This window comes from Podarcis muralis, chromosome 1, assembly GCF_964188315.1.
Source record: "Podarcis muralis chromosome 1, rPodMur119.hap1.1, whole genome shotgun sequence".
Lineage (NCBI taxonomy): Eukaryota > Metazoa > Chordata > Lepidosauria > Squamata > Lacertidae > Podarcis > Podarcis muralis.
The window spans coordinates 46,898,227-46,915,654 of record NC_135655.1 but is presented as its reverse complement, the minus strand read 5'-3'; the positions used below and the strand labels follow the sequence as shown (position 1 = coordinate 46,915,654).

At 41.3% G+C, this 17,428-nt stretch overlaps 1 protein-coding gene across 1 annotated transcript in view; it reads right to left on the bottom strand.

Moving 5' to 3' along the window:
• The window catches only part of COX16 (cytochrome c oxidase assembly factor COX16), a 42,785-nt gene that overhangs the window by 14,367 nt on the left and 10,990 nt on the right, over positions 1-17,428 (bottom strand). Inside the window, exon 2 of the mRNA XM_028725096.2 lies at positions 11,730-11,807. Coding sequence (XP_028580929.1) covers positions 11,730-11,807 — 78 coding nt within the window. The remainder of the gene's footprint in view (positions 1-11,729; positions 11,808-17,428) is intronic.

The window sequence follows — 17,428 nt, the reverse complement described above, 5'->3', positions numbered from 1 at the left end:
GTTCCTTTTAGCAGCACGGTGCTCATTCAGATTTGGTTTCCCTTGGAAGGACATCACTAGAGGCTTATGCTATTTTGTAATATTTTATTTATATACAGGTTGAACACAGGTGGAGTCACAGCTTGACCCTCTTAACAGACAGCTAAATTGGACAGAGAGGCAGCCCTAACCCCTGATGCACTTAGCTTACAGAATCGTAAAACTTAAGTCTCTCTATTGATCAGAGTCTCCGACTCAAATTACAGTTTCCCAAATTACATTGTCCTTAGCGAAGAATGGGGGACATGCTCTCTTTTCAGGTATTTCCTAGCCATTCTGAAGAATTAAGTAAGATTGCCCAACAGTTAGCTCCAAGGAAAACCCACCACCAAGAGAATACCCCCCAGGCTTAGCAAGTTCAAAACTCTCAGACATTGCCTTAAGCTAGGGTTTCCCAAACATTTGGGACATCTAATAGCATATAGGTAAAGGTACCCCTGCCCGTACGGGCCAGTCTTGCCAGACTCTAGTGTTGTGCGCTCATCTCACTCTATAGGCCGGGAGCCAGCGCTGTCCGCAGACACTTCCGGGTCACGTGGCCAGCGTGACAAAGCTGCATCTGGCGAGCCAGCGCAGCACACAGAACGCCGTTTACCTTCCCACTGGTAAGCGGTCCCTATTTATCTACTTGCACCCGGAGGTGCTTTCGAACTGCTAGGTTGGCAGGCGCTGGGACCGAAGGACGGGAGTGCACCCCGCTGCAGGGATTCGAACCGCCGACCATGTGATCGGCAAGTCCTAGGCGCTGAGGTTTTACCCACAGCGCCACCGCATCCCGTTATTATAGCATATAATACAGCACTAATGCTCTTTCTGTGGTTGGTGCTTTATTGCCATTAGTTTTTGAAAAGAAGAAGAAGAAGAAGAAGAAGAAGAAGAAGAAGAAGAAGAAGAAGAAGAGTTTGGATTTGATATCCCGCCTTTCACTCCCCTTCAGGAGTCTCAAAGCGGCTAACATTCTCCTTTCCCTTCCTCCCCCACAACAAACACTCTGTGAGGTGAGTGGGGCTGAGAGACTTCAAAGAAGTGTGACTGGCCCAAGGTCACCCAGCAGCTGCATGTGGAGGAGCGGAGACACGAACCTGGTTCACCAGATAACGAGACTACCGCTCTTAACCACTGCACCACACTGGCTCTCAAGAACTTTAGGGTACTGTGAGTACTCTTCATCTTCACTGTCTGGAGCCAATCTCCCCCTGAGCCTCTAGCAATAGTCAAAGAGTATGTTGTGGGGCAGAGATGTGCTATTTTCAAATACATCTGTGATCCTAACAATTCCATCTTTGTCTCAATAAAGGAGAGAGAGGACACCTGTGCTTAATTCCCCTTCCAAATTGTCATCTCAGAGCTAGAATACAACTATGATAAGTAGTTATATTTAGGAAGCACTGCCCTACTCTCATGTGACTCAGCAAGTGAAGGATGACACACAGAATCACAGCAAGAAACCAGATGAGTGATCGTTAAATGAAAGTGATTATTTATTTATTTATTATTTGAAAGACCAGATTTTGGAGAGGCCTAGCGGGCCACAAATAAAATTTTGTTATTACAGTTAATTAAAAAAAAAAAAAGACAAACCTCGTGAGCACAGAACATTTTAAATAAGGAAATTTGCATATATTACTGCTATATATACCCTATGATAGTTAAATCACCACAATGGCTTGTTTTGGTCCAAGAATAATCTAGTTTCAAAGCAAGATCTGAACTGCAGAAATACAACTCTCTGTTTTCAGAAAGAATAAAGAAGGAAGGTGGGGGAGTAAGGCTAGCATAGAGTGCAGGTCTCCAAAGCAGACTGGCAATGTCAGTTTCATTCAGCAATCAGAAATAAGAGGAAAAGATCCTTTGACGTTTGAGAATCCCCACCCCCATGCCTGCTTAGGACACCATCTCTATCAACCACTGCAGTGAATTCATTCCTGTGTTGCAGAAACATTTCATACCCACTATGTATTTATAGATACAATTTCTGGGCCAAAGGACTGAGAGTCACAGTAAAACAAAATCTGCTTTGTCTAAGGCCTCGCCTCGCTGATTTTGACCCCATAACATATTACAAAAAAGAAGAAGGAAACATGACTTTGGAGGTCAACTGTGTGCCTAAGTTCCTAACCAGATCCCTCAGCCCAAGACGTTTTAGTGGACCTTGGACTGTTGTCAGGTAAAACTGGCCACATTCTACCCAGAGGTTGGCAATAACTGAACAAATGTTTGTACTGCAGGATTTTATGGGCTACAAAACTAATTTACACTGCTAGACAGTTCCAGTACATTTAGAACAGTTGTTTTCACCCCAGAAATAATTATTTATAAACGGTACTGTTTACAAATGGAGATCCCTTTCCTGTCATAACCCACCAAGTATAAAATGAATTCAGCTTTCATCCTGAGAGGGGAAAAGAAGTTAATTTCTTTCCTTGTCCCGGCATCAATCATGAAAGGAAGCATACACGGTGAATCTTGGTTCCAGCAGAGGTTGCTTTTACTGTGTGCTTTTTAACTCAAGGATTGAATCTGGGGAACCTCTCAGATAATTGCGTCTATGTAGGCGGCATTGACATGGTTGAAGAGATTGGCTTCAGGAGACTATAAATTAGCCGATCAATTTATTGAGTCTAAAGACGAAGATTATCAATTCACATATCCACTCTTGATCAATGCAATATCGGAGACAGAGCATGCCCGATACCTACCATTATTTGCAACCACCAGGAAACAATTATCTCATTTTGCAAAGCTTTTAGCTTCCTTTTGGTTATCTTCCCCCAAAGCAATATAAATTGCCCAGCAGGCAAAAGTGGCCCTGCCATCTCCCCTTCCTTTTGATATGTTGCCATATCCAAATAGGAGAATAGTTGCACACCACTAAAGTTGCACACCAGTGAAGACTTTCACTAGTATGACTATGTCTCGAGTCTGTCCTGCCGTTGATTCTAGTAGGTGTTTTTCCTTATGTCATTCATAACCTCCTCAAGGATTTACTCATTTTTTTCATTTTGCCTTAGAGCAGGAGTGGGGAATCTTTTCCAGATCGCAGGCTGGATCCTCACCTTCCCCAACTCCTGACAAAGCCACTGTCATTAGATGAAGACTTTACTTTGCCCAGGGGGTGGATTTCAAACTGCAAACCCTACTTTTGGAAGGAATTGCATATTTACTTGCTCCATACCTTACAATGTATATGGTGTCAGGTGTAGGGCAAGTGGGTGTGGCTTGGGGAAAATGACCTTGTGGGCCAAATTAAGGCTGCTGTTAGGCCCATGGGCTGGTGGTTCCCCAACACTGTTTTATATAGCACACCCTTTTTCACATTCATTCATAAAGCATCAAAACGTGCTCTGAATTTTGTGTTCAGAATACAATACAACCCACTCCCTTGTGGGTTTCTTCATTCTCCCATTTTCAGTGATAAATAGCAATGGCTAAATGTGGTCTTTAAACTGCCTGCACAGTAAGGTCTTAAATACAAGTTTAATCTTCCAAAAGGCACTCCATATCATTTTCACACTCTCATTCAATAGAATTTTACTAGCTGTCAGTAGCTATCCCAAATATTCATGATGTGAGGTTCAGAATATCACTTCTTTTATCTATTCAGGAAGCAAGTAAAGGAGAGTTAAAATTGTTTGTGAAGTACAGGATGAATTGTTTTTCCACTACCCAAGTCCTCCGAGGGGAAAAGAAGGGAAAGCCTTGGAATGTGTCCTAAATGTTAACAAATTCCACAGTGCATCACCTTTCTCTGGTCACGCTCAGCTACAGAACTTATCCAACTCCCTCGTGTTAAGCTATGAAGTCTAGCCTGTGTGAACCTATTGCACCTTTCTGTGCACTCGTTTCATGGATTTCTTTCCTACCTCAGCTATATATGGAAAAAGAAAAAGCAAGCAACCCCTAAGGCATCCCACTACACATACTCAAATGACTGTAAAAAAATAAAATCAATGCTTTACTCTGAAAAGATGTAAGTAGCAGAGGCTCCTCCTCCCCCTCACTCTCAGCCACCTGTTTGCTTCTTGTCTTTCATGTGCCTGGGATCTGGGCCCTGCCACTCTACAAGGGGAAGAGAGATCTGAATAATACCACCATTATGTGTGCAATTTTAAATGATTAAATTTAAATAGCAATTATTTATTTAACTAATACACACACATGACAATTTATCCTATAATGTTTCATATTTGTATATGCATTTATGTATAATTATTTGTTATCCTGTCCTTCGGTTCTACAACTCCTACAGCTTGCAACCAAAAACAAATAAGCAACCAAATAATATCAATTTAAATGAGTATCAAAATAAAATAAAATCAAATAAGCTAACTGAAGTAACACTGGTTTTGGCCTATGTAGTCATGGAAATTGCAGGAGCCAGGACAATGAAACCCACTAGTGCACTGGGTTTCCCCCTTATTCCCCATGTGCCCCCTGATTGGCTCAGGGTGGTGGGGAGTGCCCCCATAACAGTGCATGGAGGTAGGAGAGGAAAAACTGTTCCGTCCATGTTTACACTGATGAATGATTGCCTTAGAAAAGGGGTAGGCAATCTAAGGCCCGTGGGCCGGATGCGGCCGAATCGCCTTCTCAATCCGGCCAGCGGACAGTCCGGGAATCAGTGGTTTTTTTACATGAGTGGAATGTGTCCTTTTATTTAAAATGCATCTCTGGGTTATTTGCGGGGCATAGGAATTCGTTCTCCCCCCCCCCCCCAAAAAAAATATATAGTCCGGCCCACCACATGGTCTGAGGGACGGTGGACCAGCCCACGGGTGAAAAAGGTTGCTGACCCCTGCCTTAGAACAATGTTGAACTCCATCTGATATCTGAGAAAAGGGGAGGAGAATGTGAAATTCAGAAAATTCTGCAGAGAACGGAAATCAGATGTGGGTGCAAACAAATTGGAGTGGCGCAGAATAAGAAAGGAGAAGCGTTATAGAGGAGAAATAGAAAAGGAGGGGTGGTTAACAGAAGGAAGAGTTCAAAGGAAGCCATGGGGGTGCAAAGAGAGAGCATGCACTGTGGGACACAGTTAGTGAAACAATGTGCCCCTCTCAAATTAACAAGTGAATATAAAAGAAGCCCTTTGTTTAGAGCAGTGGTTCCCAACATTTTTTTTTGGCCGTGCCCTACCTAAGAATCTCTAAAATCGTGATTGCGCCTCCTCCTGTGAAATATAATTCTTATTATTCAAAAAGTGAGCTCCTATTCACGTGGAGGAAGCCTAAAAGGCTATTCACTGTTAATAACTCATTCTCAAATTGCCCCCCTTATAAATCACTTTGCCCCCCCCCCCCCTGTGGGGCATGTGCCCTGTGTTGGGAACCACGGGTCTAGAGGAAATAAAATATCCTAATTATCTAGAGCATCCATTTACTACTTTTTCAATTAAAAATTCTGGGGCTGGCATATACTCTATTGTGTAAAAAAGCAGGACTGCTGTTGAAAAATGCAGAACTCTTTTGGAACTGGAACTCTGTTGCTGAAGAGCCGGCTGACTCATCCTGAACGTAATGGAGGTAGATAGGGCAGGGGAGTAAGAAAAGTAAGACACCTATGTTTAAAATATTAAAAGACAATTCCTCAAGGTGCCTTTGCAAAGCCTCTTTAATATGCTATACCTGTTCTTTTACAAACCACTTAAATAGCCTGAAGTGCAGGATTTAAAATGAAATGCCCTCGAGGCCTGGGCCGAGAAAGAGGAAATGTTACATAGTGCAGTGTTTCAAAACTTCCCTTCTTTTCTTCTGTTCTTCAAAAACGGCGTAATTGTATGAAAAATTCACTGACATTTTCTGCTAGGATTTGAAGTCTTTAAAACGTCAAACTTGCATCTTGAAGTCTCATCTACTGCAGTGTCTTTAAAGAGAAAATCTGCTGGGTCATCACAATTATATCTGTAGCATGTGCTCCTAAGTCTTAAAAAACACACACACACACCCCAAAAACCCCCACCTCTGTAGTTGAATCCATTTTTTAATATATTTTCCAGTCTTCCCATTATTCATGTAGCCAGCCCTACTCTACACTGGAACAGTTTGTTGTCTTTTGACGCCACAATGGCACTGGAGTACCTGGTAAAAAATAACTGAGGAGGCTAAATGACACAATCCAACGGCCCAGGCCTCCTTGAGTATGTTCAAATAAACAAACAACAATCCAATTCTATCAGGATACAAGTAATTACTGTACAGTATCTAACCAAACACTACTACTACTACTACTACTACTACACAGCCACAATAAGTTTCAAAATGGTGCTTATGTGGGAGCAACTTGGAAGTCTAATAGGGTTACATACCCTACATATATGTAAATAAATTGTGGAATTTAGTCACAGTCTTTTGGCTGATAAGTCTACTGAAATGTTCTTCAATATTTCATTGAAGGTATCAGGTCTTTAAATCAAACTAATTTGCTTTTCCTTGGGGCTTAAATGGCATAGCAATAAAGAAGGATTCACTTCAAGATTCTCTAAATACCAGTCAAAGTAACTTCTATACTGACATCTAGTGAACTTCTATAGCAACAAGAAATAACACAATAATTTTAAGCATTTACATAGTACTTTTCATGTTCAAAGTGCTTTACAAATGCTCACTTCCAAATGCTCTGTAGGTAAAATGAGAATGTATGCATTTCTATTACTCTTTTTTATATTTCCAGGAAGCATTTGGATATTTTTTTTAAAAAAATATCATTTTGTTTTTGTAGCTAATATTCCAGTTTCTTGGAAAGTGTCATTAGAAACATCTAGAGAAATTATGATTCAGAAAATTTGCATTCAAAATATTATTGATAAAATTGCCAACATTGTTATATGTATATTTTTGGACCACTGCATTCAGGCTTTTTCATCTGGATTCTGCATTCTGGCTTTTTCATTTGAGGCTGGCAAAGATGAGGAGTTTTTAGGAATCACAATTAGCCTGAACCATCATCAATTGCCATGGGTGAAAAGTTGCTATGATTACCAGACAGAAAAAAGGACATACTGTACATAATAACTATAAGAGGTACAGCTTCTCATGCAGGTGAAGAAAAGAAAAAGCTGCACCTGCCAACATTCAGTCTTCATATAACCATTTGAAGTACATGTACCAGCATGGATTTACTACACCCTGATGTGGCTAACTACGTTTTACTCAAAGTAAGGTAAAGGTAAAGGTACCCCTGCCCCTACGGGCCAGTCTTGACAGACTCTGGGGTTGTGCGCCCATCTCACTCAAGAGGCCGGGGGCCAGCGCTGTCCGGAGACACTTCCGGGTCACGTGGCCAGCGTGACATCGCTGCTCTGGCGAGCCAGAGCCGCACACGGAAACGCCGTTTACCTTCCCGCTAGTAAGCGTCCCTATTTATCTACTTGCACCCGAGGGTGCTTTCGAACTGCTAGGTTGGCAGGCGCTGGGACCGAACAACAGGAGCGCACCCCGCCGCGGGGATTCGAACCGCCGACCTTTCGATCGGCAAGCCCTAGGCGCTGAGGCTTTTACCCACAGCGCCACCCGCGTCCCTTTACTCAAAGTAGACCCATTTAAATGAACAGACCTAAGTTAGTCAGGTCCATTAATTCAAATGGATCTACTCAGAGTACAGCATTGGATACAACTCCAACATTCTAACCCTGATAATGAGAAGATCGTAACAAACTATTAATCCCATCATCGCTTTGGGGACCTTGGCCAAAAAGAGGTATCAAGGAAATATGAAATATACCCCAAATGTGCAGCTGCTTTCGTATGAATATAGAAGGGCTCTTGGTGGTAAGCTAACATATTAAAGCAATTCTGAGAATTTGTCACAAACACATAGTTATATCATCAGGAACTTTGAGGCCACTTTATCTCATCTAAAATTATTTCAGCTTCTCTGTATAGAACACAATTTTTGAGCCTCCCCCCGTCATAAGAAGAGCTCTGCTGGATCAGACTGAAGGCCTATCTAGTTCAGCATTCTGTTCTCACAGTGACTACCTAGATCTTTGAAAATGAATGGGCCTATCTGTCAATTTTGGGTTCGCTCATGTTCTTATTATTCCAATCTTAAATTTATTTTGGTACATATTTTGGTCAGTTTGAGATTTTTTATTTACTTAAAAAGTCTTTATTTTTATTTTTTGCATTTTAGTGTGCATTTCTCATGCACAATTTTACCCAGTATACACATTTTTGCAAGTACCTTCCCTAATATAATGCATTTTTGTACATTTAACGGCACACATTGCCCTAGTACAGACATTTTTGATTGGAGAACTGGATCTCTAAATTCAGAGAAGTGCTGATTTTCAAGGATAGCTGCGTTTTGTTTACATATTGTTTTGCGATGTGTGAACTGGATGTGTTCGCATTAAAATGCAAACCAAATTTCTTCTCCAGCCTTACCTACGAGAAGCCCACAAACAGAACACAACCGCCATAGCTCACTCCTGCTTGTGATCCCCAGCAATTGTATTCAGAAGCATGCCGCCTCTGATTTTGGAGGTTACCAACATGACTTGGAGATTACATAATGACTAGAAACCTAGAAACCTTATCTTCCATGAATCTGTCTAACCCCCTTTCAAAGCTGTTCAAGCTGGTGGCTGTCAATACATATTGTGGTAGAGAATTCTACTGCTTAACTATGGACTGTGTTAAGAAGTTTTATTTGTCCTGAATATCCCGCAGCCTTAAACAGGCTAGATGATCTGATCACAGAACATTCAAAAACAACACACACAGCCAGCATCGTTGCCACATTTTCTCCAGCTTCTGTTATCATGGGAACGGCTGGGGCTCCATCTATGTACAACAGCTTGGGCTCATACTAACACTTCCGCATGTGTCCAAAGAGGGACCACTGTAATTGATTGCATGAAAAGGGAAACTCAGTAAAGCCATGATGTATTTTTAAAAAGCATATCATCCCTTCACTCCTCTCTGCTGTGCTCTCTTAGCTTGGTTCAAAATGAAGGCTCAAATAGAGTCTAAGATTATTCACCAGAAGCAAAGCCATTTCTATCAACATCCAATTCTGCATGAAAGGAAAAACAAAAATTGCAGTATTAATTATGCAACTGCATTAAACCTTCCATCAACTGGGATGTGCAGCAATGAACTAGGCTTGAAAGCAAAATTTATTTAAATTAAGCAAATGACTTTTGTTAGTAGAATTCTGATGAATAACAATAAGCCGCTGTTGTTTGATATGAGCACAAAGAAAGTATCTGTATCACTCACAAACCTTGTACATGCTAAATTGCGCTTCCAAGTTTTCTTAAAAATAAATAAATAAATTAGGGGGTGCAGCCAAGTTGCCATACTAATGAATTTATTCTCTGCAAATCAACTTACACAGAGAAATTAGCAAAGGTTTATCTTCATTAAACTTGGAACGCAGGCCTTATTGGAGCTGCTTAACAAGAAGGGAGGGGGAAAATGATCAGTGATCATCATCAATCCCCTGCTACATGAAGTCACTGCAATTAGTTTACTGAAAAGCCAATTAAATGTAGGAAGCCTGGCTAGACAAGACAAGGCAATAGTAGGGTCTGCTTCTGCTTTACTGGTTATTTACTCTATGTCTCTCACTCACACACACACACACACACGTATCCAATACAGGGCTGTCCACCGCCAATTACCCTATGGAAATATTTCCAAGAGAGAGAGAGAAGAAGGTTGGGGGAAAGAGGGAATCTTTTACATGCAAAAGCTCCCTAGTTCAATTTCTGGCATGTCTAGGTAGGGCTAGGAGAGAATCCTCTCTGAAATCCTGAGGAGCTGCTGCCAGCCAGTACCAGCTGAGTTAGATGGACCAGAGGTCTGAGGTAGGTGCCTAGATTCTATGTATGCAGGTAAAGATCACTTCAGAGCCTGTATCAACTGAACCACCCCTGCCCCTGCTCCTGTCAGGTCTTTCTGCCACCAACTACCTGTGGGGAAGGATCCCAATGACTTTTTATTAGTTAATTTTTTTAAAATGTAATTTAATGTTTCTGTAAGATGCCTGGGGAGGATTTATATCCTTAATGCCAGGGTAATAAATAAACAAGTACAGTGGTACCTCGGGTTACATACGCTTCAGATTACAGACTCCGCTAACCCAGAAGTAGTACCTCGGGTTAAGAACTTTGCTTCAGGATGAGAACAGAAATCGTGCTCCGGCGGTGTGGCAGCAGTAGGAGGCCCCATTAGCTAAAGTGGTGCTTCAGGTTAAGAACAGTTTCAGGTTAAGAACAGACCTCCAGAACAAATTAAGTACTTAACTTGAGGTACCACTGTAAACTCTGCCATGAAGTTATAGTTCATACATTGTTTTCCAGTTTTTGATTTGCCTTAATTAAAAAAGCAGGAGATAATATTCCAACATCCTTCTAAGGCCACACCGCCCAATAGACCAAAATGAAGGCAAGTCCACAATGCAAGCCTACAAACAACTTCTAAGGAGAAGCAGTTTAATGCAATCTGCTCAGCGACCAAAATCATGACTAAACGGTATTACAGATGCCATTCTTGTTTATGTCCTTGCTTCTCTCTGATACCAAGGAAATATTTTTATGAATTCTTCTCCAACTTTTTGAAGGCAGCCCAGTCCTGTAAAACTCAACCTCAAAAGAGCTAGTCAAGCCTTTTATTTCTTGTTCACTATCCTTCAGACTTTACCTCCTCAGTGCTGCACAGAGTCCATACATATTTTAACACAGAAAGTGGCCTGTGAGGAAATTAAACATACTGAACCAAAAGGGCAGCTGCCTGGGGTCTCAATGCTCTGAGGGCACACACACAGCTCAGCAAAATGCAAATGTCCTAGTCAATACCAGGGCAAGTTCCAGGTTTGAGGGGGGCCTCAGCAAAGTGGCTTGAGGTGGGTTCCCCTCCTGCACCAGAGGAGTCTGGTGGGCTTACCTGGCAGTGGCACCTGGCAACAGTGCTGCATCAGCATTGGACAGATTAGAACTGCCATTTAAAATTTCCCACAGTGGTTCCAATGCAATGATGCTCCAGGGCGTTATGGAGATTTTTATATGGTGGCTCCAAACTTATTGGCAGTGGGTCAGGCAAGTGTCAGTTCAGCAGCAGTGTGCTCTGCCAGCGACAACCCAAAGATGCCATGCACTGATACTGGGGCTGAGGCAATGCAAATTCAACTTCGCAGTTATTTACACTCAGAAACTGGGAATATATAGAACCCAAGAAAACAAAAATAGGCACACCAAGTTCTATGCTAAGAAAATCAACATGTTGTGCTCAGAGTGAATGAATTTCATCTGTAATGAAATTTGCACAAGCCAGAAGCTTCAGTTCATAATCACATTGCCCATATATTTCAAGCCTAACTCCTCAACCAGGATGTTCAGAAATTTCCTTTTAAAATGCAATGTTTGACAAAATTTGCAACAGATTTCAGATTCATTGCTCTACAATAAAATAAAATAAAATAGGACTTAAAGCCCAACTTTCCAAGCTGTGCCTTTGCTTGCTGTATGTTGGAGTGCTTTCTGCTATTATGAAATAGACTTTATGGCCTAATCCGGGAGTGCAACTTTCAGTAACCATAGCACCTGGGTTAAGTATGTGTTCATGTTTCAGCTCCCATACATGTATGTGTGCAAGCCTGTGCTGATTGGCAGAACCCAGTGTACACAGTTTGTCTAGTTCTCTTGAAGCTTGTGTTCTCCAAGTACAAGGGAGGATAATTCAGCTTACCTTGCTGTGGAGCTTCTGAGCATCATAGCGAATTTGGGCAAACTCACGGAGCCCAAAAGACCCACCAATTATAAGCAGCTGAAATATAAAAAAGAGAAAAAAATAACCAGAATAGAAGCAAAGGAGTACCCAGAACATTGTGAGCTAAAATACACTTTCAAAAAAGCACGAGAGGAAAAAATAACTAGGATGGAAGGAAGGAAAGAAAAATCTAGAACACTACGTACAAAGCCAAGAAGCTGCTGGCATAAGCTGTTGTAAGGACTCTCAGGATAATGCATGTAAAGGTTTTAAACAGTCTAAAGGTGTTAAAGAAATGCCAAGCATGCTATAATACAATAGTGACTCAGACCCATTAGCACAGATTCCATGGTGGCCCCTCGGTTTTCCAAAGCACATATATTAAAGTCAAAGCTTAATCTTTGTTCATTGATGCAGGCATGTGCATATAAGAGAGATGCATGGAGAATCTGCTCCAGGGAAGAGATTTGTTCTAGCTTCTGATAATCTAACTTGATTGACTGTCCATTTCATGTCAAATGGATGGGGCTACTAGTTTTCATTCACAAACATAGCAAAAATGTCTCATTCTTGCACAGAGGACTTCAGAAGGCTGTTTTTCTGAATCTCTCCTACCTCCCATAATATTTCTGACTGTATGTTTCACCTCCCCCGATGCCTTTTCCCTTTAACAGCATTTAGCAGCATTTAGGGAGCCTTAACATCATAGCTCTGGGACTTGTTCTCGCCATTTTCAAACTTTTAACAATTGAAGCAACAATGCTCAGCTGGCTCATTCTGGTGCCAAGGTGAAAAGGACCCAATTAAGCTTCTGGAACAAGCCAGCAGATTGGAACCAGAATCCTATGGTATGTTATTATGTGGCTAGATAAATCAGTCCCTTCTGCACCTATATCTTCATTATAGCTAATAGCTCCAAACCTCCGAGACTTATGAATAGGAGCAATATGTAAGAGAGAGAAAGAAATTGATATATCTATAGGAAGGTGACATTTCTCTCTGTCATAAAATGCAAATACAATTTTTGAAATCTTATACCAAGGCAAACATAGAGATGACATGCTCATAGTTCTGTATTAATATACTTCTTTTAGGCGATCCCTCGTAACCAAGTAAGACTGTCTTCCATGAACATGGTCTTAACAGTGAGTCCATAACTGACTGCGGAGGCCAATTCTGGGAGTTGATGACGGTGAGAGTTTGCCAAGCATGCCTTCCTCTTAGCGCATTTCTCCTTTTTGCCCTGAGTTTGAGCTTCTTAAAAGTCCATGACATCTTTAGTAAAGGCTGTTCTCCAATTGGAGTGTTCGTGGACCAGTGTTTCCCAGTTATCAGCCCCTATGTTACATTTTTTTAGGTTTGCCTTGAGTTGGGAATAGAGTAGTTGCTTTGGAAGACGGTAATCAGGCATCTGAACAACATGACCAGTCCAACGAAGTTGATGTGGAAGAATCAACTGGTGATCTTTGCTTTTTCCAGTACACTGACATTAGTTAGCCTGTATTCCCAAGTGACGTGTTCGGAGATACTGCAGCTTTCTCTTTTAATATACAACAAGCGTGCGGAACTCCAAACACTCAGGCCATTTCCCCAAAATTCACCAGCAAACCACTACTGGCTTTTCAAATACAAGCCTGGTTGGTATAGCCTTTACTACAAAAAGAGGATTAGTAGAAGTCTCCGTGTATGACAGGAAATCAAACCATCCAAGTTGAAATTGGAAGGATGATATGGCCATGTCCTCCCCACACAAGCCTTGTACTTAGGAGCCAGAGGATACTTCAATTCAAATCCCCAATCCCTTTTGATTGGCAAAGGCTCTCCTGAGTTCCTATTTGCCTTATAGCAGGGGTAGGCAACCTAAGGCCCATGGGCCAGATGTGGCCCAATCGCCTTCTAGATCTGGTCTGCGGACGGTCCAGGAATCAGCGTATTTTTACATGAGTAGAATGTGTCCTTTTATTTAAAATGCATCTCTGGGTTATTGGTGGGGCCTGACTAGTGTTTTTACATGAGTAGAATGTGTGCTTTTATTTAAAAAGCATCTCTGAGTTATTTGTGGGGCATAGGCATTCATTCATTCCCCCCCAAAAAAATATAGTGTGGCCCCCCACATGGTCTGAGGGATGGTGGACTGGCCCACGGCTGAAAAAGGTTGCTGACTCCTGCCTTATAGAGTTCCAGCTCTGCGCTCCAAATACCTGAAGCAATCTTCTCTAACTACTGGTGTTCTACTGGTTCTACTGAGAGCCAGTGTGGTGTAGTGGTTAAGAGTGGTAGACTCGTAATCTGGTGAACCAGGTTCGATTCCCCGCTCCTCCACATGCAGCTGCTGGGTGACCTTGGGCTAGTCACACTTCTTTGAAGTCTCTCAGCCCCACTCACCTCACAGAGTGTTTGTTGTGGGGGAGGAAGGGAAAGGAGAATGTTAGCCGCTTTGAGACTCCTTAAAGGGAGTGAAAGGCGGGATATCAAATCCAAACTCTTCTTCTTCTTCTTCTTCTGCTACCATATAGACACTTACATCTTTGACTGATTTTGTCACAGCCTCAATTTGCTGACCTAACAGGAGATGTAGTTTGAATGAACAGGTAATTATTATAGTAACAGCTGAATATAACAAGTTCTTATTGTTTGTTTTCAATAACAGTGCTTGGATACTTTGTATTACTTAACATGTGCCTAGAATTCTATTCCTAATGCAAGTTCTAATTCTATCTTATACTTCCCCCTACTCCTCAGTGCCACACCAGCCAACCTTCTTCCTCCAAAACCCAACTACCTCTTTTCCTCACACGCAACTGTTCTAAAAGTCACACTCCACTCTTAGCCAATCAGTGTAAGACATGTGCCAATATCTCATTCACACCTTACTTTATATCTTACAGCTATCTCTCTAAATAACATTTTACTGTATATCTCTTAACATACAAATCTGCGCAAGTCAGTTACAATAACAAACACCACAAACACTTTTTGCAAAATAATAACAACAATACAGTAATGATTTATTATTTAAACCCCACCCATCCGGCTGGGTTTCCCCAGCCACTCTGGGCGGCTCCCAACAGATTAAAAACAGAATAAATCAAATATTTAAAACTTCCCTAAACAGGGCTGCCTTCAGATGTCTTCTAAAAGTCAGATAGTTGTTTAGTTCCTTGACATCTGAAGGCAGGGCATTCCACAGGGCAGGTGCCACTACTGAGAAGGCCCTCTGCCTGGTTCCCTGTAACCTCACATCTCACAGTGAGGGAACCACCAGAAGGCCCTCAGAGCTGGACCTCAGTGTCCGGGCAGACCGATGGGGATGGAGACACTCCTTAAGGTATACTTCCACCCACTCTGTAAAGCATCCCACCTCTCAGTGTGTGTGTTGCAGAGATGAGGGATCTGAGGACTTCCAAATATTGCTAGACCCTAACTCCCATCAGCTGTAGCCAGGCTGGCCAAAGATCAGGGAGGATCAAATTTGTAGACCAGCAACATCTGGAGGACAAGTTTCCCACCCCTGATTTACTGGGTGGAGCTGTAAACAGGGGCAAAAAGCCATTCAGGGTGAAAGAAGCATTGCCTTCAAGCTGACTGGACTTTGTGACATTGGTTACCTACATAGCATTGTAGCATCCTTATTTACAACAGGATTTTCAGCTGGCTGGGATTAGTCCCAGAAACAATCAGAAACAGTGTTAAGAGGAAATTAAAAGCGGTAACTTGCAGACATTCAACAAAAGCCTAGGAACAAGTATGGGGTTTAATGCAGTGTGTTTGTCTTCCTTTAAACATTTAAAACTGCTTTAAATGAACACACATGCTCATAATTTCTTCTTTAATGGTTATTACCGCAGTAATCATTTGTACAGGGGCTGACATAAAAAAGGTTAACTGAATGCAGTTTTGCTCTCCATTGATTTACTGAGTATATACATTCCAACAAACCCACAAACCCACAGCAACATGCCCATATGAATAATAGCTGTGCAGGACTGAAACAGCTGTACCAGGAGGGCCTGGCTTCTCAATAGTGAAACTAATTATAAAGCAACACTTAGTGTGCTAGATCCATTAAGATGTTGTTTGTCTCTCTTCAAGCTTGCAAAGCGTATGCAATAGTGTCCATGTTTCTGTTACATTTCTTTTTTTTCCTGAATAATTTTTATTAACAGGCCAATCACATCACATTATCCAAATCACATTAGTTTCAAATTATACAGCCAAATATTAAATTTTATTGGGGTACCCATACATCAAGCTCCGAACGAGTCCAAACATCACTTATATTGCTGCTTTAATTAAACAGTTCTATCCAGTTCAATCCAGATAGTCCTTTATTACTTTATTCATCTTCTTGTTGTTATCGTATATTCCTTTCTTTGCGATCTCTGATAATGTTTCTGTTACATTTCATTAGCATATAGATATTGAGTATATCATAACCTGATTTTCCCCCAGAAAGAAATTGACCAATATTTCACATACCAGAAAAAAAGCTAAGGGTGAAATCCTATACATGTCTATTGAAAACTAAGTACCGGTACTATTGAGTTCAATGGGGCTGACTTCCAGGCAAGTGGGCTTCGGATTGAAGACTAATTGAAATAGTGTGTATATAGGTTTTTAAAACTCAGGTGTATTTAAAGGTCCAGAGAGGTCACTGGAGCTTGTGTCGGATGGATGTCTGCAACTGTCTACAAAGATGTGTAGAAACTAAGACAGATGCTACTATTGTGTTTTTAGCTTTTGTAGTGCCTGCTGTTTTTATTGGGGGGGGGGGGTTATTGCTATAATTTATTTTTTATGATTTTATATAAGCTGCCTTGGGCATCAACTGATGGAAAGGCATAGTGTATCGATTATTTTTTTTAAGGCCCATAATCTTGCCCTTCCAAAAGGCAGAGAAGAATTTATAGATCGTCTTCATACACCATGTATTTTCCTTTCGTCCAGGGGTATACAGTACCATGCTTGTAGCATTATTACTGTAACAGTTAGCAGTTAGCATTCTCTACTGTAAGCATTTATGTGTTGGGTCAGAGGTTTTTCACATTTGAGATTAACAACATGAGGGATCTGCTAATAATATGAGGTCTGTGTGGTGCACAAGAAAACCAGGAGAATTAGGTTTTGAACTTACATGCAGAATTGTCTCCCTTTGACTCTGGCTACTGTAAAGCCAGGAAAACATGGCTACGTTAATAGGTTTTTGCATTTTACATCTGAAGGTCACCTTTAACAACACAGAACACCAATACTCCTCACTTAGACCGTGCTTTACAAACTAGCCTGGAAACAAGCCAACAGCACAGCTTTCAGAACTATCATTTGATTCAATATTCAAAGAAGGATTTTGTTGGTGTTTCAGTGAGTTCACACCAAGACACACACCAAAAGCAACATTTTTAATGAAATTATATATGCACAGAATGCAAGGTAGAATGAAACATGGGATGTGACACAGAAGCGCCATCTGTCACATATGCTCAGCAACCTCAGTAACTGTTTCGTGAAGAAATTGACATTAGTTTCTGTTCAATAGCATTGTGAAAAACTAATTTCTGTTATTTTACTGAAAAGCATGTTAAGTAAACAAATACAGACAGAGCACTGTACACAGAGGATATTAACGCTCATCAACACAAGACAGACATAAAGACTGAATAAGTCAGGCCTCCTCAAAC